The sequence below is a fragment of the Pseudopodoces humilis genome, chromosome 32 (genome assembly GCF_049639895.1).
Source record: "Pseudopodoces humilis isolate 2021_Gansu_Grassland_sample_001 chromosome 32, ASM4963989v1, whole genome shotgun sequence".
NCBI classification, from domain to species: domain Eukaryota; kingdom Metazoa; phylum Chordata; class Aves; order Passeriformes; family Paridae; genus Pseudopodoces; species Pseudopodoces humilis.
Window position 1 is genome coordinate 299,639 of NC_142231.1, and position 21,000 is coordinate 320,638.

The window sequence follows — 21,000 nt, forward strand, 5'->3', positions numbered from 1 at the left end:
GGGAATAAAAGGGAATAAAAGGGAATAAAAGGGAATAAAAGGGAATAAAAAGGAATAAAAGTGTCGGCGGCGCTGGGTCTCCCGGATTTCCCAAAATCCCGATTTTTTTGGGAATTTTTGGCTTTGTTTTGGGGTCTCCACCCCCGCCTTTTCCCGCGTTATTTTTTTAGGAATTCTTGCTGGATTTCGCTTCCACCCAAAAGCGGCGGCGCCAGAATTCCACCCCCCCAGGAATTCCAGGAATATTTGGATTCCCGAGGTGTTTTTTTTTTATGGAAAACCGCCCCAAAACCACCAACATCAAAATGACGTCATCGCAAAAAACGGCGGCGCAGAAATTCCCAGAAACCCCAAATCCACTTTTTTTTTTATTTCCCACCCCAAATCCCCTTCCCCAGAGCCCCCAAAATTCGGGAATTTCCCCCCAAAATTCGAGAATCGCCCCCCCAAATCCCCCAAACTTCAGGAATCTCCCCCCAAAATCCCCCAAAATTCGGGAATCGCCCCCAAAATTCAGGAATCTCCCCCCAAAATCCCCCAAAATTCGAGAATCGCCCCCAAAATGCCCCAAAATCCGGGAATTTCCCCCCAAAATTCGGGAATCTCGGCCAAAATCCCCCCCCCCGGTTTTGGTTTCCAGCCCCCAAGTAACAAAATTCGGATTATTTTTATTAAAACGCGGCGGGTTTGGGGTGATTTGGGAGGAAAATGGGAATTATTGCGGGGGAGGAGGGGGGGAGCGGCTCCCGCTGGGAATTTTGGGGTTTTTGGGGTTTTTGGGGAATTTTTGTGGAATTTGGAGGCGATTCCCGAGGGGTTTTCCTGGGAAAGGGGAGGGATCAGGTGATGGGTGGGGGAAGGGACGGGAATAAAAAGGGTCGGGATTTAAACCTGGGTTAAATTCTGGGAGAAAAGGGGAGAGGAAAAGGGAAATGTTTAAAAAAACAAAATAAAATCAAAATAAAGTCAAAATAAAATCAAAAAAATATTAAATATTAAAATTAAAATATAAAGAAATAAGATATAAAGCAATAAAAAGGAATAAAATAAAAAGAAAATAAAAAGAAAAATAAAAGATAAATAAGTAAAATAAAAAATAAAATATAGAATAAAATAAAATCAAAATGGGAATTAAAAAGGTGCATTTACAAAAGGAATTTTAAGAGGAAATATAAAAAGAAATTTAAACATGAATGAATGAAAGAAATGAAAGAAATAGGAATTAATGTGGATATTAAAAATAGGTATTAAAATAGAAAGTAAAAATGGGGATGAAATGAGACCCAGAAAGAGAAATCAATTCATAGAAATCAAAGTACAGAGATAAAAATAGGAATAAAGTGACAAACACAAATAGAAATTAAATGTGAAAATTAATATAGAAATAAAATATAGGGGTGAAAATAGGGATGAAAATAGGAATAGAAATAGGAATAAAAATAAGGATGAAAATAGGAATAGAAATAGGAATAAATTTTTAAAAATAGGGATAAAAAAGATGGAAATTGAGAATAAAAAAGGAAATAAATAAAAATAAATTAATTTTTAAGAGGGGGGAAGGGAAAGGGACGGCCCTGCACACAAATCCATCCCCAGGAAAACTCCCGGCCTTGGATTCAATTCCCAAAAACTCCGGGAAATTCCCCCAAAACCCCCCGGGATCAAATCCCAGGAAATTCCCTTTTCGGGGAGGATTCAGCGGCCAAAAACGACCCCAAAATCCCGAAATTCCGCCCAAAGCAAGGCCCGAGCGGAGCTTTGGGGCCAGAAGGGTTAATCCTTAATGAGCTGCATCCCCATTAATGCATTCATTAATTAATTGCGTTAATTAAACAGGAATCCGAGCCCTGGGGGGGGAGGGAAGCTGGGAAATGCAGGAAAATCCAGGAAAATCCAGGAAAATGCAGGAAAATCCAGGAAATCCCTGGAAAACCTTGGAAAATCCAAGAAATCCCTGGGAAACCTTGGAATATGCAGGAAATCCCTGGAAAACTTTGGAATATGCAGGAAATCCCTGGAAAACTTTGGAAAATCCAAGAAATCCCTGTGAAACCTTGGAAAATCCAAGAAATCCCTGGGAAATCCTGGGAAAAAAATCCTGGGAAACCTCGGGAAAATCCAGGAAAACCTTGGGAAAGCCTGGGAAGCGCTGGGCAGAGGGGGCTGGGGTTGGGTAGGGGGCTGGGAGGGCCCCGGGGCCGCTCCCCAATTAACAGCAGCTCATTAATTATTGCCCTACCCGCGCCGCCGCTCCGCGCATGCGCAGCTCCCCCCCCCCCCCCCCCCCCCCCTTGCTTCATTCCCCTCCCGGCTCCCTTTTCCCACTTTTCCAACCCGAAATTCCCCAAAATCACATTTTCTCCTCCTTCCATCCTCATTTTCTTTTTTTTTCCCACCCCCTCAAATCTCCGATTTTTAATTTTTCATTTTAAATCTTAATTTCCTTTTTTTTTTTTTTTTTTTTTTTTGGTCGTTTTTTTTCGGGAGGAAAAAATCGGATTTTTTGGGGTCGTTTTTTTCCCCCTTTTTTTTTTTTTTCTTTCCCAGCATCAAAACCCGAATTTATTTTTTAATTTATTTTTCACGTTTTTGCTTATTTTTTCCCCCCATCTTTTTTTTTTTCCTTTTCTCCGCCTCGCTCCTTCCCCCGCCCGCCGCATCATCATCATCATCATCATCATCACCACCACCATCCTCCTCCTCGCGTTCTGGATCATTAATCGCGGCTCTGAACCAATAAGCGAACACTTACCGAGCTCCCGGCTGCCCCTTCCCTCTCTTCCCGACTTTTTTTCCTCTTTTTTTTCCCCTTTTCTCCCTTTTTCCTGCTCCTCCGCCGCCGACGACACCAAAAACAACAACAACAAAAAAAAAAAAACCCCGAAAATTCAAAATACAGCGCGGGGATTCTCCGAGGAATCGGATTAATTTTTTTTTTATATATATATATATATATATATATGTAAAAATATTATTTTTTTGCCGTTTTTTTGGGTGGAAAAGATGGAAAAAAAGCGGATTTTGGGAGCGCCCCGCGCGCAGGGAGCGCTGAGCGGGTTTGGCCCCGGGAGGAGGAGGAAGAGGAGGCGGCGACAGCAGTAAAGTCATTAATGCCAAAATGCCCAAAGGAACAGAATTCCAAGCCCGGGGAGACGCGCGGGGAGGGGGAAAAAAGGGGGGCCGGGATTGGGGGGGAAAAAAAGGGGGGAAAAACACCCGGAAAAAATAAATTTAAAAAAAAAAAAAATTATATATATATATAAAGAGATTTTTTTTTTTAAAGGGGGAAAAACAATAATTGAAAAGTAATTTTAAAATGATTCTAAGGTAATTAAAAATAATTTAAAATAATTAAAAATAATTTAAAATAATGTGATGTAATTTTTAAAAAATTGAAGTCATTTAAAATCATTTAAAATCATTTAAAATCATTTAAAATAATTTAGAATAATTTAAAATATTTTTAAAATAATTTAGAATTATTAAAAATTATTAAAAATAAATAAAAATAATAGAAAATTTTGGAAAATGATAGAAAATAATAGAAAATAATGGAAAATGATAGAAAATGATAGAAAATGATAGAAAATAATAGAAAATAATAGAAAATAATAGAAAATCATTTTAAATAATTTAAAATAATAGAAAATCATTTTAAATAATAGAAAATAATTTTAAATAATAGAAAATAATTTAAAATAATAGAAAATCATTTTAAAATAATAGAAAATCATTTTAAATAATAGAAAATCATTTTAAATAACAGAAAACAATTTTAAATAATAGAAAACAATCCAAAACCATTAGAAATAATTAGAAATAAATAAAAACAATGCAAAACCACCGCGCCGCGCCGCCGAAACCAAGAACCCCCCTATAAAAAAAAAACCCAAAAAAACCAAAAATAATCTTAAAAACCACCAAAAAAAAACCCCCAAAACCGGGGGAAAAACGGAAAAAATCGGAGCAAGCCGAGCGTCCCCTGGCACTGGCTGGGCTGTTCAAGGCGAGGGAACTGCGGAAGAGGCATCGCAGAAACCACAATAAAAAGTTCACGTTCATGGATGGAGTCCACATGACTTCCTGTGGCCAATCCAACTTGGGATCCAGTCGTAAACTTTTATTGCTCAGCTGTAAATTTTCTGCAAACAACCAGGAATGCGTTGCATTTTTTTGTGACGAGTGCAAATGCCGCCGTCTGTCGCCATGTTTGGCCGTCCTGCCCCGATATTCCCGTTTTTTTAGCGCTTTTTTCCTCTTTTTTTAGGCCTTTTTTACCCCTTTTTAATCCCCCCTTTTCCCACTTTTAATCCATTTTTTTCACCCTTTTTTCCCGGTTTTTTAATCTTATTTTTTCCCTCTTTTTAAATCACTTTTTCCCCCTTTATTCACCCCCTTCCCCCCCCTTTTTTCCCCCTTTTTTCCTCCTTTTTCCCCCTTTTTCCCCCTTTTTTCCCCTTTTCCCCCCATTTTTTACCCCCTTCCCCCCCTCTTTCCCCCCATCTTTCCCCTCCTTTTCTTCCCCCTTTCTCCCTTTTTATTTAACATTTTCCCCCCCATTTTTAACCTTTTCCCCCCCATTTTTAACCTTTTCCCCCCCATTTTGACCCCTTTTCCCCCCCTTTTGCCAAAATTCCCTCCCAATCCTCAACCCCCGCCCGGGTGGGAATTGAATAAATTGAATTTCTGGTTTCATTCTCGTTTCTCCCTCCCAGATTTCCCCGAAGGTTCGGCCTCCCCTCCTTAATTTTAATTTCCTGGTGGGAATTAATTGGGGAAAAGGGCGGGAGAGCGAGGGGGGAAAAGGGAGGAAAAAAAATTAAAAAGCAGCGCTTTTTATCCCAGAAAAAAACGATTTAAAACTCATTTAATTCAGTGGGAAAGAAAAGCAGAGCGAGGGGGAAAATCGGGGGGAAATCGGGAAAAAAATGGGAAAAAAATAGGGGAAAAATCGGGAAAAAAATTGGGAAAAAATCGGGGGGGAAATGGAGGAAAAATAGGGAAAAAATCGGGGGAAAAATTGGGGAAAAATCAGGGAAAATCGAGTTAAAATCGGGGGAAAATGGGAATTTCGGGTCCCCCGCATTTCCCTCCCCGGCCTGGGCGTGGCCGCTGCCGATTCCTCTCCCAAATTCCCATTTCCCACCTTTTCCACCCCTTCCCTGTCCTCATCCCGCCTGGAAAAGCCAAAATTCCCCCCAAAATCGGAGCCGGGATTTTTCCCGGCCTCGCTTTTCCCAAATTCCCCTGGCTGGGATTCGCTGTCCCAAAGGAAAATTCCAAATTTTTCAATTTTTTTCCCCCTTTTTTTCCCGCTTTTTTGCGCTCCCGAGCCGGGGCCGTTTGAGGCGGAATTTCTGATTTTTATTTCTATTTCTATTTTCACTTTCATTTCTATTTTAGTTCGAATTTGAATTTCAATTTTTATTCCTTTCGGGTGTGATTTTTATTATTTTTTTTTTCCCCCTTTTTTTTTTTTTCCAGCCCTGGGGCGTGGAAAGGGCTGGAAAATCTGGATTTGGGAATAGGAAATTCAGTTTTTTTGGCCGTGGCGAGGCCTGTTCGGCGAGGCCGCCGCGGATCCTCCTCTTCCTCCTCCTCCTCCAAACCCAGAGCCGCCTCTTCCTCCCCAAAATCCCCCTCAAACCCCCCCAAAATCCTCCTCAAACCCCCCAAAACTCCCCCCAAAAATCCCCCTCAATTCCACCCCCCCGAAACCACCAACAACCGGCGCCTCCAGCTGAAAAAAAAACCCCAAAAATTCAAAATATTCCCATTTTCCCCCCATTTTTTATCCCCGGAGCCGCTCCGCTTTCCCCCCCCCGGGTAATTAATTTAATTTTAATTAATAAAACAGCCGCGGGAGGTGTCGGGGGGGGGATTTATTTGGTTTTTCTTTTCCCCCCGCGTGTCTGGGCAGCCCGAAGGACACAAAGGTTTTAACGCCACCGGATGGACGGGAAATTCCTTTTATTCGCTTTACAAACCACCAATAAATTTTATAACAGGTAATTAAAAGTTACGAGGGGGGAAGCTCCGACCTCAACAGTTCCCGAGCACAAAGGAGATCCCGTTTTTCCACCATAATAAATTCCAAAATGGGGGAAAAAAACCCAAAAAACCTCAAAAAAAAAAACTCCCAAAAAAAGGAAATTTTAAGCGCTAAAAGTAACCCGGGAGCGAATTTTTATTTTATTGCCCTCCAAAATCGCCTTGCAGGAATTAATGATGGGGTTTTAAACAGCGGGGAAATTGAAGAAATATATTTATTTTTATTAAAAAGCAGAGAATTTGAAGGGCGAGCTCAAAACCCGGCGCTGAAGCGAATAAAAAAAGCGCTTTTCCCTTTATTTTCATTTCTCATTTTCAACCCCGCAGCCGCCCCTCCCTTCCCCGCCTCGATTAGAGAGAAAAAAAAACCCGAAATAAAATTAAGATCTCGTTATAAAAAAGGGAATTTAACGCCCCAGAAATTCGTTGTCTCGCCGATATTCGGGGGCAGAATAAAAAATAAACGGATTTTTCCCCTCTAACGGCCGCATTAAACCGCGATTGGATCGTAAATTAAAGCGGGGATGGAAATTTCTCCCAACTCCAGGAAAAAAGGGGGGAGAAGCAGGGAAATGGGATTGCTCCATAAAAAGCTGGGAATGAGCCGATATTTCTTATTCCAGGCGGCGGGGATGGGTTTAATTCCCGTAATTCCGGCGCCAGGATCGTTCCGGGATAAAGAAATTGCGAGCGGCGAATTTCCCTCGAATTAAATCCCCCCATAAAAAACGGGAAAAAAAAAAAAAAAAAAAACCACAAAAAGCCAAAAAAACTCATTTTTTAATTTTTTTTTGCTGTTTTTTTTTTCTCCTCCCTTTTCTGCCGAAGCGGAATCGCCTCGAAACGAGGCGAAAAATCAACATTTTCACCCCCCCTAAAAATAAAGAGCGGGCGGTAATTCCATCATTTCGCTCCCGGATAAATGTCACGGCGGGTTTGGGGCTTTAAAGGTGACAAATGGGACGCAAAATCCGCTTTTTTCCCTTTTTATTGTTATTATTTTTTAAGCGCTTTGATGAGTTCTCCGTCTCTCCCCTCCCCGAGCCTTGCACAGATAATTCTGAATTATTTTCGAGGTGATAAAGAGGAAAATCTTGATTTTCCCCCGATTTTTTGGCCGCTTTTCCGGGGTTTTTTCGCCTCGCTCCCGCGAAAAAGCGACGGGAAAAAACTCCTGGGTGGAAAAACGGGATAAATTTCCCCCAAAAATCCGCTTTTTTCGGCACAAACCGCGGGTTTGCGGCTGATTCCGCCCTCACCTTCCCCAAAAAGCAGAATAATCCTCATTTCCAGGCTTTTTTATGGGGTGAAAATTTGGGATTTGGGAATTTGGGGCAATTCCCGGGCGGGAGGGATCCCGTCCCTCTCAATTCCCATTTTTTGGGGGGGTTTTTCCTCTTCCCAATCCCATTCCAGAGCCAAAATCCGGCTGGAAATGCCCCAAAATTCCCGTCCTCAGGCGATTCCCGATTTTCTGCTCTGCGGAACCTCCAATTTTCCCTTTATTTTCTCTTTTTTCCCCGTTTTTTCCCCTTTTCCCCCCCATTTTTCCCTTTCCCTGAGCCGGCATCCAGCAATTCCAAACCTTCCCATCCCTGGAATGATTTGGATCCGGGAATTCGCTCCATTCATCATTTAAAAAATAAAAACCGGGAGCGAGGGTGGAATAAAAAAAATGGGGAAAAATGAGCTGAATTCGGGAGAAAATTGGGGAATATTTGGGAATTTTCCTCCTCTTGGGAAAGGAGGGGAGAACCCCGCGAGGATTTTTGAGGGGAATAAAATAAAAATGTTGTTAAAAATGGGAAAAAGGAGGAGGGAACGGGAAAAAAACCACATAAAGGCGGGGAAAAGCGGGGTTAATAGTAATAAAAATATTATTATTAATAATAATTCTTCTATTAATAAAGTGCAAAGGGGTAGAATTTTTAAAAAAAGGGATTTTTTTCCCACCGGGGGGGAAAGAAAAGAACCAAGGAAGGAAGAAATGAATAAATTAATAATTCAATAAATCCATGGAAACGCCACATTCCCTTTTTTTGGGGTTTTTTTTTTTTTTTTTGGGAAGCGTTTTCCCCCCGGGATCGGAACCTCCAAAATCGCCGCGATTCCACCCAAAATTCCAGGTGCTTCCTGCCCCATCCCGGCTTTTTATACTCCAAAAATATAAATTCCCGATTTTCCCCTTTTCCAGCCCTCCCAGAGGCGACAAAAAAGCTCCGAAACACCAAAATCTTTCAATATTTGGATTTTATTGGGATTTTTCCCGACAACGAACAGAGAATTTCCCGAGGATTTTATTTTTCCTTTTGCTGCTCCTCTGGCCGGGGGAATCCTCCGGGCAGGACCCGAATTTGGGCGTTTTTGCCCCAAAAAAGGCGCAGTTTTGTGGGTTTTTTTTGGTGGCGGAACAGAGACAGAACCGCACAAGGCGCTCGTTTTCAACCTTTTTATTTGGGAATCGGGAGAATTCCCGCACTCGGCACGGACACAACACAAAAAGTTGAGTTTTTTTTTAAAGATTTTTCCTCTTTTTTTACTGATTATTGTTTTTTTTAATCTCTTTTTCCCCAGGCGGAACACGCAGGACGATGAGGTCGCTTCATTATTTTTATTTTTTTTGTCATTTTTTTTATTTCCATCATCATCATCATCATCATCATCATTATTCTGTACATAAAACAAACGACGGAATTATATTTTTTTTTTCTTGGTTTTTTTTCGTGGTTTTTTCTTCTTTTTTTTTCAGTTTTATTTTATTTTATTTCATTTTTATTTCCTCCGAGCATGAACAGATAAAAGTCAAGACAAATAGATAATAACTCTACATTCAGTGCAATTGATTTCTACGCTACTTTATAAGCACAATAAAATAATACAAATGTGCGTTCTCAACTAGGCAGTTTCAGTTGTTGGGATTTTTTATTTTTTTTTATTATTTTTTAAATTATTTTAATTTTTTTTATCGTTTTTTCATCATCATCATCATCATCATCCTCAATTAATTATTCCCAAGAAAATAAGCAGCAACAAACGACAATAAAACCGCATTACAAATACTTCCAAAGCATGACTCCTTCTATAGGTAGTGATAAGTACAATACAAGTTTTGCTTTTTTTTAATTATTAATTATTATTATTAATTAATTATTATTATTAATATTAAATTTTTGGCTACTTAGTAGCCTGCATCGGGGCTCGTCGCTCTCCCGAATTCTCGCTTTTAAATAAAATTTCGGGAGCGAAATCCCGGATCTGGAAGGCCCCGGTTGCTTAATTAGGGTTGATAATTAAATTATTGCAGGTTTTCCCTTTTTTAGGTAGTACAGGAAGAACTTGGAGTGCTCGCGGACGGAAAAAAGGCGGAAAAACGGGAAAAACGGGAAAAAAACGTGGGGAAAACACGGGGAAAATACGGGAATATATGGGAATATATGGGGAAATTCGGGAAAACATGGAAAAATCATGGGAAATGTGGGAAAAAACGCTGGAAAACAAAGGGTGGGACACGCGGCTCTTGGCCTGGGCAGGGATTCCCAAAGAATTCCTGGAAAAAGGAGCTGGATCCAGGTGAGGGCAACCCCGCAGGGAAAAGGGAGAATTCCAGGGAAAAACCGGGAAAAATCCCCCTGGGGGCGTTCGGGAGAGGGGTGGGGGGGAAAAAAAACCTCAAAACCGAGGAATTTCCCCCAAAAACGCCCCGGGAAAAGCCAAAGCTGGTGAAATAAATCGGAATTTTGGGAGGGAACGCTGGGATTTCCCTCCCAGCCCACAGGAGGGATTGGGATAAATCCATTTTTTTCCCGATTTTTTTATTCTTCATCATTTCATTTTTAATCCTCATTTTCCACCCCCCCCCCTTTTTTGGGGGGGCCTTTATGGAATAAAATAATAAATAAGAGGGTGGGGAGGGAAAAAAAGGGGGAAAAGGGAAATTTCTGCGCCAAGAAAATCTCCCAAATCCAGATTTTTAGGATGGAAAATTCCATTTCCCTGGGTTGAGGCCTGGGATGATTTTCCTTCGGCGCAGAATTTCAGTTTTAATCCCAATTTTTTTCCCCCCCCCATTTATGGAAATAAAAAAATGGGGGGGAAAGCGGGAATTAGGGAATTTTCCCTGCCCATAAATCCCAAAAAAAAACGGATCCCAAATTCAGATTTGGGATCAGCCCCAGCCCGGATTAAGGGCTCAGTTTTGCCGAATAATCTCGGTTTTAATCCCATTTTTTTTCCCCAGTTATGAAACCAAAAAAGGAGGGGGAAAACTGATTTAAAAAAGGGGGGGAAAAGGATTAAAAAAAGGGGGAAAAGTGATTTAAATAGGGGGGAAATGATTAAAAAAAGGGTGGAAGGAATAAAAAAAGAAGGGATAAAAGGGATTTAAAGGGGTGGGAAAGGTGGGAATTATAAAAAAAGGGGGGAAAAGGAGAAAAAAGGAGGGGAAAAGGGGGAAAAAATGAAGAATAAAAAGGGGGAAAATGGTGAAAAAGGGGGAAAATTATAAATAATGTGGGAAAACTATAAAAAAGGGGGGAAAATTATAAAAAAGGAGGGGAAAGAATAAAAAAAAGGAGGGGAAAGGATTTGAAAAGGGGAAAAGTTGTTTAAAAGGGGGGAAGGATTAAAAAGGAGGGAAAGGGATTAAAAGGGGAGGGAAGGGATTTAAAGGGGGAAAAGGGATTTAAAGGAGGGAAAAGGGATTTAAAGGGGAGGGAAAAAGGGATTTAAAACAGGGAAAAATATTTTTAAAATGGAAAAAAAAAAATTTAAAAACGGGGGGGGAAAATTATTTTAAAAAGGGGAAGGGGAAAGGATTAAAAAAAAAAAATCCGGAATAAACGGCGGAAAAGAGGGGGGGGAAAAAAAAAACCCTAAAAAAACTGAAAAATCCAAGAAGCGCAGGCAGAAGGGGAAGATTCCCCGGCAATAAAAAGCAAGAAGCTGCCAGGTAGCTCCACTCCATAAAACGAAATGACCGCAGTAAAGGCCGCGATTTATCATCCGCCATAAAAACCGGAATAAAAACCCCGCGGGCGGCTCAGTCCTTGCTCTCCTCCTTCTCCTCCTCCTCCTTCTCCTCTTCCTCGTTGCCTTCCTCCTCGTTTTTCTCCTCGTCGCGCCCGGCTCCGGGCAGTTTGTCCTTGTTGTTCTCCTTTTTCCACTTCATGCGCCGGTTTTGGAACCAGATTTTCACCTGGCGCTCGCTCAGCCCCAGCGCGTGCGAGACCTCGATGCGCCGCTTGCGCGTCAGGTACGGGTTGAACAGGAATTCCTTCTCCAGCTCCAGCGTCTGGTAGCGGCTGTAGGTCTGGCGGCCGCTGCGCCGGCCCGGGGCTGCGGGGGAAAAATGGGGGAGAATCGGGAAAAAAATTAGATTTTTTTAAAATTTTTTTTTAAATTTTTTTTAATTTTTTTTTTTAATTTTTTTTTCTAAAAAAAAAATTAATTTTGAAACATTAAATGAAAAATTTGGTGTGAAAGGGTGTTGGGAAATGGGGAAATGGCCAAAGAAAGGGTGGAAAAGGAGGTTAAAAGGGTAAAAAAGGAGGTAAAAAGGGTAAAAAAGGAGGTAAAAATGGTAAAAAAGGAGGTAAAAATGGTAAAAAGAGGAGGTGGAAAGGGTAAGAAGGGAGGTAAGAAGGAGGTAAAAAGGTCTGTAGGTCTGGCGGCCACTGTGCCGGCCCGGGGCTGCGGGGGAAAAATGGGGGAGAATCGGGAAAAAAATTAGAATTTTTTGGTAAAATTTTTTTTTTTATTTATTTATTTTTTTTTTAATTGAATTTTTTTTTAAAAAAATTTGATTTCGAAATAATTCAATTTTTAAAATATTAAATGGAAAAAATTGGCGTGATAAGGGTGCTGGGAAATGGGGAAATGGTGAAAGAGAGGGTGGAAAAGGAGGTAAAAAGGGTAAAAAGGGTAAAAAGGGTAAAAAAAGAGGTAAAAATGGTAAAAAAAGAAGTTAAAAGGGTGAGAAGGGAGGTAAAAGGGTAAAAAGGAGGTAAAAAGGGTAAAAAGGAGGTAAAAAGGGTAAAAAGGAGGTAAAAAGGTTTGTAGGTCTGGAGGCCGCTGCCTCTGCCCGGGGGTGGCGGGAGGGAAACTGGAAAAAAAATATTAATTTTAAATTTTAAAAAGTTAAATTTGAAAAAAATTAAAATTTTAAAAATTAAATTTGAAAGAATTAAAGGAATATTTTGCGTGGAAGGATGTGGGGAAATGGTGAAAAAAGGGGGGTAAAAAGGGTAAAAAAGAGGATGAAAGGGTAAAAAAGGAGGTAAAAAGGTGAGAACGGAGGTAAAAACGGTACAAAATAAGGTAAAAAGGGTAAAAAAGGAGGTTGAGAGGGTGAGGAAGGAGGCGAAAAGGGAAAGAAATGGGGTAAAAGGGTAAAAAAAAGAGGTAAAAAGGTGGAAAATGAGGCAAAAGCATAAAAAATGAGGTTAAAAAAACCCCAAATAGCGAGGCAAAAACTCCCCCCATTAAAACCAATTTAAAAACCCAAAGAAACGAGGCCAAAAAACCAAAGAGAAAACCCAAAAAAAACCCAAAACCCGACAAACAAAACCCCAAACCCCAAAACCCCGCTGGAAAGAGAAAGAAAAAGACCCAAAACCCCCCAAAAAATCACAAAAACCAACCCAAAACACCCCAAGCAACCCCAAAATCCCCACAAAAAACCCCAAATAAACCCCCGTAAAACCCCCAAAAAAATCCCAAAAACAACAAACAACCCCCCAAACCCCTAAAAAAAACCCAAAAAAACCCAACAAACCCCCAAATAACCCAAAAAATCCCGACCAAAGTTCCCTCCAGTCCCGGTCTGCCCCCGCCTTCCCCTCCCGGGTGCCTTTGCTGGGCTCAAATCCCGAAAATTCGCTTTTTTCGCCCTTTTCCCACCTGGAATTCGCCACTTTTGGCCCCCTCTTGGTCCCTTTCTCGCCCTTTTTTACCATTTTTACCCTTTTCACCCATTTTTAACCCATTTTTTACCCCTTTCTCGCCCCTTTTCTCCCCCTTTTTCCCCCCTTTTTACCCTTTTCACCCCTTTCCTCTCCCCTTTTTTACCTTTTTCACCCTTTTCTCACCCATTTTCACCCTTTCCCCCCCCATTTACCCTTTTCACCCCTTTCCTCTCCCATATTTTACCCTTTTCTCACCCATTTTCACCCCCTTTTTTCCCCTTCCTTACCCATTCCTCACTCCCATTTTTTCCCCTTTTCTCACCCCTTTCTCACCCCCTTTTCCCCCCCCTTTTTTTTTTTCCTTTTTTCCCCATTTTTTCCCCATTTTTTGCCGGTTTTTCCCCCCCTTTTTTTTCCCATTTTTTGCCCTTTTTTTTCCCATTTTTTCCCCTTTTTTTCCCCATTTTTTCCTTATTTTTCCCTTTTTTCCCCCATTTTTTTCCCATTTTTTGCCCATTTTTGCCGGTTTTTCCCCATTTTTTACCCTTTTTTTGCCCCATTCCCCCCGTTTTTTGCCCTTTTCCTGCCCCGGCAGCCGCGGGTTCGATTCCCGGCCCCGGCTCGTGTCAAGCTCACGCACAAAGCCCCTTCCCCAGGGTGGGCAGGGGGAGAATCCCCCCGGGGCGGCTCCGCTGGATCCCAAAAATTCCCTTTTTCCCTGGAAAAGCGCATTGTTCTGCAGGAAACCCCCGGCAGCCCCTCCAGTCCTTCTTTATTTTGATTTTATTTCATTTTTTCCCCCCTTTTTTTCCATTTTCCTTCATTTTCTTTCCTTTATTTCTCTCTTTCGCATTTTTTCTCCTTTTTTTTCTCTTTTCCCCCTCATTTTTTCCTCTTTCTCTCCTTCTCCTTCTCCCTCTTTCTTTCAATTTTTCGCTCTTTTTTCCCCCTTTCCCCTTTTTATTCCCTTTTCCCCCCATTCTCCCTCTTTCCCCCCCTTTATCCCCTCATTTTCATTCCCATTTTTCCCTTTTCTTTCCTTTTTTCCCCTCTTTTCTTTCCCTTTTTTCCCTTTTTTCCCATTTTCCCCCTTTTTCCCCCCTTTTTTTTCCCAATTTTCCCCCTTTTCCCCCCTTTTTTTCCCCATTTTCCCCCATTTTTCCCTCCCCTTTTCCTCTCCCCCCCCAAAACTCCCCAAATCCTTTTCCAAACTTTCACCCCAAAACAGGAAAAGGGGGAGGGAAGGGAGGGGGGGCCTGCTCCTTTTTGCCCAAATTCCTCGAAAATCGCGATTTTCCTCCTCAAAAATCCCGAGGGTTTTTCCTTAGGAAAAAAAGACCGAAAATCGGGGGGAAAATGAGGAAAAAATCGAAATAAACGAGGAGAAAAATTTAAAAAATAATAACAATAAAACAAACTCAAGATCTGAGGCTGCAGCCCCCGCGTTTCCTCCGGCGCTAATGAGAAAATCAATTTATTTTGGGGTAAAAAAAGGGCAAATCCGGCTGGAGCCGCTCCCGCTCCCTCCAGGTCAAAGCTGGGATAAATGAAAAAAAAAACCGATTTTTCCTCCCGCCGGCAGCCGCAATTCCTCGCTTTTTTCCCCTTTTTTGGGTTTTTTTTGGTTATTTTGGACTCGGGAATTTTCCAGGTTTTGCCGGGGGTCGGGGTGGAGCTGGGGGAGGAATTAAATCCCCCCCGGGGGGCTCCGATCCGGCCCCAAAAACCCCCAAATTCCCCCCAAAAATAAACCCTCACATGGTTCGAATTACCCGCAGCCTGCCCAGCCTGAAATTTGAATTATTTCCCTCATTTTCCCGGCTGAAAGCTCCGGGATTATTTTGAATTTCCCACTCCTTTTTATTGTTAAATTTTATTATTTTTAGGGGTGCGGGGGGGTGTTTATTTTTAACCCCATCCGCGCCGCCCCAGGCTGAATTTTAATTATTTTATCCCCCGGAGGCGCGAAAAAACATTAATTAACAGCGATAATAACCGCAAAAAAAAAAAAAAAAAAAAAAATTTCAATAAAATCGAAGCTAAAATCAATTAAAATGTGAATAAAAATGAGGGAATCCTCCGGGTGAGGTCCCAGCTCCCCGGCTGGGGGTAAAAAAAGGGCATTTGTGACATTTTAAAGAGCGCTGCTCTTATCAAGATGCAAACAACCTCGTGGGAGCCGTATCTTACTGCCAATCCTCCAGGCAAGCCGTAAAAAAAACCCAAAAAAACCTAAAAACGGGAAAAAAATTTAAAAAAGGCGCCGAGTTTTAATTTTAGCGCCGTTTCCGGGGGTTTTTTCTTGAAAAAAATTGAATTTAAGGGTTTAAAATTTTGTGGTTTTTGCGGGGAATCTCCCTCGGTTTGGGGTTTTTTTATCGGGGGGGAGGGATGGAAAAAAGGGAATTATTTGAGGGAAGGAATGATTGTTATTGTTGGGGTTTTTTTTTCCATGAATATAAATCGGGTTTATTTATGGGGAGCTGGGGGTGGGATTTTGGTCGGGATTTTGGGGAGAGGCCGGAATTCTGGGATAAAGGCTCGGAATTTTGGGGTAAAAGGTCAGAACTTTGGGGTTAGAGGCCGGAATTTTGAGGTAGAAGAATCTGGGGGATGAAAGGTTTGAATTTGGGGATGAAAGGTTTGAATTTGGGGATTGAAGGGCTGAAATTGAGGATAAAAGGTCTGAATTTGGGGATGAAAGGTCTGAATTTTGAGCTAAAAGGCCGGAATTTTGGGACAGGTCTGAATTTTGGGCTAAGAGCTTGGAATTTTGGGCTCAAAGGCCGGAATTTTGGGCTCAAAGATGGGAATTTCGGGCTAAAAGGTGGGAATTCTGCTCAGCACGGGGTGTTCCAACATCTCCACACAGTCCCAGACACACACACAGCCCCCAAAATCCCCTAAAATCCCCCAAAATCCCCCCAAACCAACCCAAAGAACCCCAAAAGGACTCGAACAACCCCAAAGTGACCCCAAGAGCAGCAGAAAGAGCCCAAAGGACACCAAAACCAACCCAAAACCCACCAAAACCAACCCCAAATCAACCCCACCTTCCTTTTCTTCTCCTTTTCCCCCTCATTTTTCCCTCTTTTTGCTCCTTCTCATTTTTGCCTTTTTTCCCTTTTTTTCTCCCCAATTTCTCGTCTCTCTCCTCCTTCCGTCGCTTCTCGCAGAGCCCAAAGGACCCAAAGCCAACCCAAAGCCACCAAAAATCACCCCAAAGAGTCAAAACCACCCCGAAAGCACCAAAAATCACCCCAAAAGAACCAAAACCACCCCAAAACCACAAAAACCACCCCAAAAGCACCGAAAATCACCCCAAAGCCACCAAAACCACCCCAAAGCCACCAAAACCACCCCAAAGCCACCAAAGCCAACCCAAAACCACGGAAACAACACCCAAAACCCCCCAAAACCAACTCAGAACCACCAGAACCAACCCAGAACCAGCAAAACAACCCCAAAAAACCCAACCCAACCCAAAGACACCCAAACACCACCCAAAAAAAACTCGAATTCAACCCTTGACCACCAAAACCACCCCAAATCACCAAGAACAACCCCAAAACCACCAAAACCACCAATAAAAACACCAAAACCACCAAAACCACCCCAAAACCACCAATAAAAACCCCCAAACCACCAATAAAAACCCCAAAACCACCAAAACCACCCCAAAACCACCAAAACCACCAATAAAAACCCCAAAAACCACCCCAAAACCACCAATAAAAACCCCAAACTCACCAAGAGAAACCCCAAATCCACCCCAAACTCACCATAAAAACCCCCAAAACCACCAAAGCCAGCAATAAAAACCCCAAACTCACCATAAAAACCCCAAAACCCGCAATAAAATCCCCAAACCCAAACACCACAAGAAGAGAATCCACAGCCCACCCCAAAACCACCAAAAAAAACCCCAAAACCACCGGAATAACCCTCAAAACCGAGCCCAAAGCACCAAAACCGAGCCCCAAACTCAGGATAAAAACCCCAAACTCACCCAAAAATCCCCCAAAGCCCCCCAGAACCCGGGGGTGGCCACAAAAAAAACCCCCCGGCCAATAAAAAGATATAAAAATAATAAAAGTTAAATAGAGATGAGATGAGATGAGATATGAAATGAAATGAGGTGAAATTAAATGAGATGAAATAAGATAAAATGCGGTAAAATAAAAATTAAAGACACCAAAGTAAAATAGAGCAAAATAAACCAAACATAAAATAAAGCACAGCAAAACAAAAATGAAATGAAATAAAATGCAATAAATGCAATACAATAAAATAAAATATAAAATAAAATAAAATCAACCAAATGAAACCAAACCAAGCCCAAACCAGACCAAACCAAAATAAAATATAATAAAATAAAATGAAATAAAATAAAATAAAATACAATAAAATACAATACAATACAATACAATAAAATAAAGCAAATTAAACCAAAACAAGGCCAGACCAAAGCAAGCCAAGCCAAAATGAAATAAAATACAATAAAATATACAATAAAAAAAGATAAAATAAAATAAAATAAAATACAGTATAATAAAATAAGATAAAATAAAATAAAATACAATGAAATAAAATAAAATAAAATAGAAATATAATAAAATAAAATATAATAAAATAGAAATATAATAAAATATAGTAAAATAAAATATAATAAAATAATAATAAAATAAATACAATAAAATGCAATAAAATAAAATAGAAATATAATAAAATAAAATAAAAATACAATAAAATAAAACAAAAATATAATAAAATAAAAGACAATAAAACCCAATTAAACAAAATAAAATAAAATAAAAATACAATACAATGCAATAAAAATAAAAATAAAATAAAATAAAATAAAATAAAACCCAATAACACAAAATAAAATAAAAATACAATACAATAAAATAAAAATATAATACAATAAAATACAATAAAACCCAATTAAACAAAATAAAATAAAATAAAAATACAATAAAATAAAATAAGACGAAATAAAATAAAATAAAAATAAAATAAAATAAAATAAGACAAAATAAAATAAAATAAAATAAAATAAAATAAAATAAAATAAAATAAAATAAAATAAAATAAAATACAATAAAATATAATAGAATAAAATATAATAAAATACAATAAAACCCAATTAAACAAAATAAAATAAAATAAAAATACAATAAAATAAAATAAAAATAAAATAAAATAAGACCAAATAAAATAAAATAAAATAAAATAAAATAAAAATACAATGAAATAAAATAAAATAAAATAAAATAAAATAAAATAAAATAAACCCCAATAAAATAAAATAAAAATAAAATAAACCACAATACAACAAAACCCAACAAAACAAACCCCTGGGCGCCCCCCTCCCCTCCCCGCGCTCACCGTGCGGCCTCATCCAGGGGAACATGAGGCTGGGCGAGGAGCTCTGTGTGAGGTGGCCGGGCTGCGGCTCCGCGGGCGCGGCCCCGGAGGATTTGCAATCCGCGTAGGGCCCCGCGGGCTGCTCCTGCTGCCCCCCGTACAGCGCCTGCCGCGGCAGCGCCTCGTAGCCGTAGAACTTGGAGGCGTCCCCGTGGCACGCCAGGGCACACGGGGGGCTCTGCTGGTAGCCCGAGCCCGAGATGCCCCCGGAGCCGTGGTGGAAGAACTCCTGCACGTGGTGCGAGGGGTGCTGGAAGGACGGAGCGGCCGCGCCCGGGTACAGCACGGCCGGGCTGCGCCCCACGCCCTGCGGGAAGCGGCAGTCGTAGTAGGTCGGCTCCAGGGAATCGCCGCCTTTGTACTTGGAGAAGAGCGGGTTCACGAAGTAGGAGCTCATGACCCTCGCATGCAAATCCCAAATTTGAAATGGAGCTAGGTGCGCGGGTTTATATTATTTTTTTGGGGTTTTTTTTGGGGATTTTTTGGGATTTTTTTAGGATTTTTTTGGGATTTTTTTAGGATTTTTTGGGGATTTTTTAAGGATTTTTTGGGGATTTTTTAAGGATTTTTTGGGGATTTTTTTAGGATTTTTTTAGGATTTTTTAGGGATTTTTAAAGGATTTTTTTGGGATTTTTTTAGGATTTTTTTTTATTTTTTAGGGATTTTTTTAGGATTTTTTAGGGATTTTTTTAGGATTTTTTAGGGATTTTTTTAGGATTTTTTTTTTGATATTTTTAGGATTTTTTTTAATTTTTTAGGATTTTTTGTATTTTTTGGGGATTCTTTTTTGATTTTTTGGGGATTTTTTTGGCTTTTTCGGGTTTTTTTTTTTTTTAGGGATTTTTTTAGATTTTTTTAGGGGTTTTTAGGGGTTTTTCAAGGTATTTTTGGGGTTTTGGAGGTTTTTATGGGGGGGTTGAGGTTTTTGGGTTTTGGGGCTTATGGGTTTTTGGGGTTTTTGGGTTCTGGGGTTTTGGGGTTTTTTTTAGGGTCTAAAAGAAACGTGTTGTTTGAAAAATTTTGGGTAGGGAAAATAAAATTATAGCGGAGGGGATGGGGGGAAAATTAAACGGCGAGGTTTTGAAATAGGTGAGTTTATATTAATAATAAGAATAATAAGAATAAAAATAAAGGCAACAATAAAATTTAGAATAAGAATATTAAAAAAACGGCGAGCGGTGCTTCTTTATATATAATATATATATATATATATATTATTCTGTATATAATATATATATATATTTTTAAAAGTTCCCGCCAAGGAGGGGAAAAGCGCGGTGGAAAATATTGAAAAAAAAACAAATTTAAAAAAAAAATAGAAAAAGCGGTGCTCTGTGATGATATATATATATTTATATATATATATTTATTAATATATATATATATATATTTAAAGGTTGCCGCCGAGGATGGGGGAAAAACGCCGGTGGAAAAAGAAGTGTTTTTCAAAAAAGAAAAATAATTATAAAAAGCAGACAGAATTAAAAAAAAAAAGCTTCCGGTGGGGGGAAAAGATATTTATTTTAAAAGCCCCCAGCAAGGAAAGAGCGGTGGAAAAATCGGTGTTAAAAAAGAAACAAACAGGAGAAAAAAATCGAGCGGTGGGGGGAGAAAAAAGTGAGTTTCTTTAAATAAAAAAAAAAAAATTCCCGCCAAGGAAAAATCGGTGTTAAAAAAATAAACAACAACAACAAAAAATGTATTTAAAATAGGAGAAGGTGGGAAAAAAAATCGGTATTAAAAAAAAAAAACCACAAACAACAAAAAAAATATAGATAAAAGCGCGCGGTGGGGAACGCAGATAAATTTTATTTTTCCTCAATTCCCACCCAATAAAAGAAAAAGCGCGGTGGAAAAATGAGGTGTTAAAGCGGCAGACGGGAAAAAAAAGCGCGCGGTGGGGGTGGGGGTGTGTTTAAAAAAAAAAAAAACCTTCTCCACCCCACCCCCACAGCCAAAAAAAAAAAAAAAAAAATAAAAAAGGAAAAAGGGAGGTGGGAAATGAAAATGTGAAGGAAAAAAAAAAAACCAAATAAAAATTAAAAAGCGCGCGGTGGGGGGGAATGTGTGGATTTAAAATTAAAAATATTCCACCACCACCCCCCCCCGAAAAAAGAAATAAACGAGGAAAAAAAGAAATAAAGTATTAAAAGAAATAATTAAAAAAGCGCGGAGGGAAAATGTAGAGATTAAAAAAAATAACCAAACCCTCCCCCCCCAAAAAAAAAGATAAAATAAAGAAGCGCGGTGGGAAAATTTGTATTGAAAGAAAAAATTTTAAAAAAGGTGGAAAAAAAATATATTAAAAAAAAAAAAAGCGGCGGCGGGGAAAGGGTTAAAAGTGGCGAGGGGAAAAGAGATTTAATTGAGAAAAAATTCAGGTTTGGTTCTGAGGAAAAATGAGGCGGATTCCCCCCAAAAAAAAGAAGAAATTCACCGGTGAGGAAGGCGGGGAGGGGAAATCGGGGTTAACTCTTGAAAAAATGCGGGAGAAGTGTGGAAAAAAAAAAAAAAGAAAAAAAATCCAAATCCGGTTTAACTCCGCAAAAAAAATCCCGGTTTGGTTTTAAAGCAGCCCCGCTTTAATCCCAGCACCGAAATAAAAAATAAAAGGTT

The 21,000-nt window shown here is 39.8% G+C and overlaps 1 protein-coding gene across 1 annotated transcript; it reads right to left on the reverse strand.

Annotated features, from left to right (window-relative positions):
- Positions 1 to 9,713: 9,713 nt before the first annotated feature.
- Positions 9,714 to 19,008, reverse strand: HOXC8 (homeobox C8). Its single transcript, XM_005533262.3, has 2 exons — positions 18,345 to 19,008; positions 9,714 to 11,385 (listed from the first exon to the last, which is right to left on the reverse strand). The coding sequence occupies exons 1-2, from the start codon at positions 18,778 to 18,780 to the stop codon at positions 11,090 to 11,092; spliced, it is 732 nt and encodes a 243-aa protein (XP_005533319.1). The 5' UTR covers positions 18,781 to 19,008; the 3' UTR covers positions 9,714 to 11,089.
- Between the last annotated feature and the right edge of the window lie 1,992 nt (positions 19,009 to 21,000).

What these genes read in the sequence shown, in the direction of transcription:
- HOXC8 (XM_005533262.3), bottom strand. Translation starts at nt 18,780, where the DNA reads ATGAGCTCCTACTTCGTGAACCCGCTCTTCTCCAAGTACAAAGGCGGC. An exon ending in CCCCTGGATGAGGCCGCACG is followed by an intron (nt 11,386 to 18,344) that starts GTGAGCGCGGGG and finishes TTTCCCCCGCAG; the next exon opens with CCCCGGGCCGGCGCAGCGGC.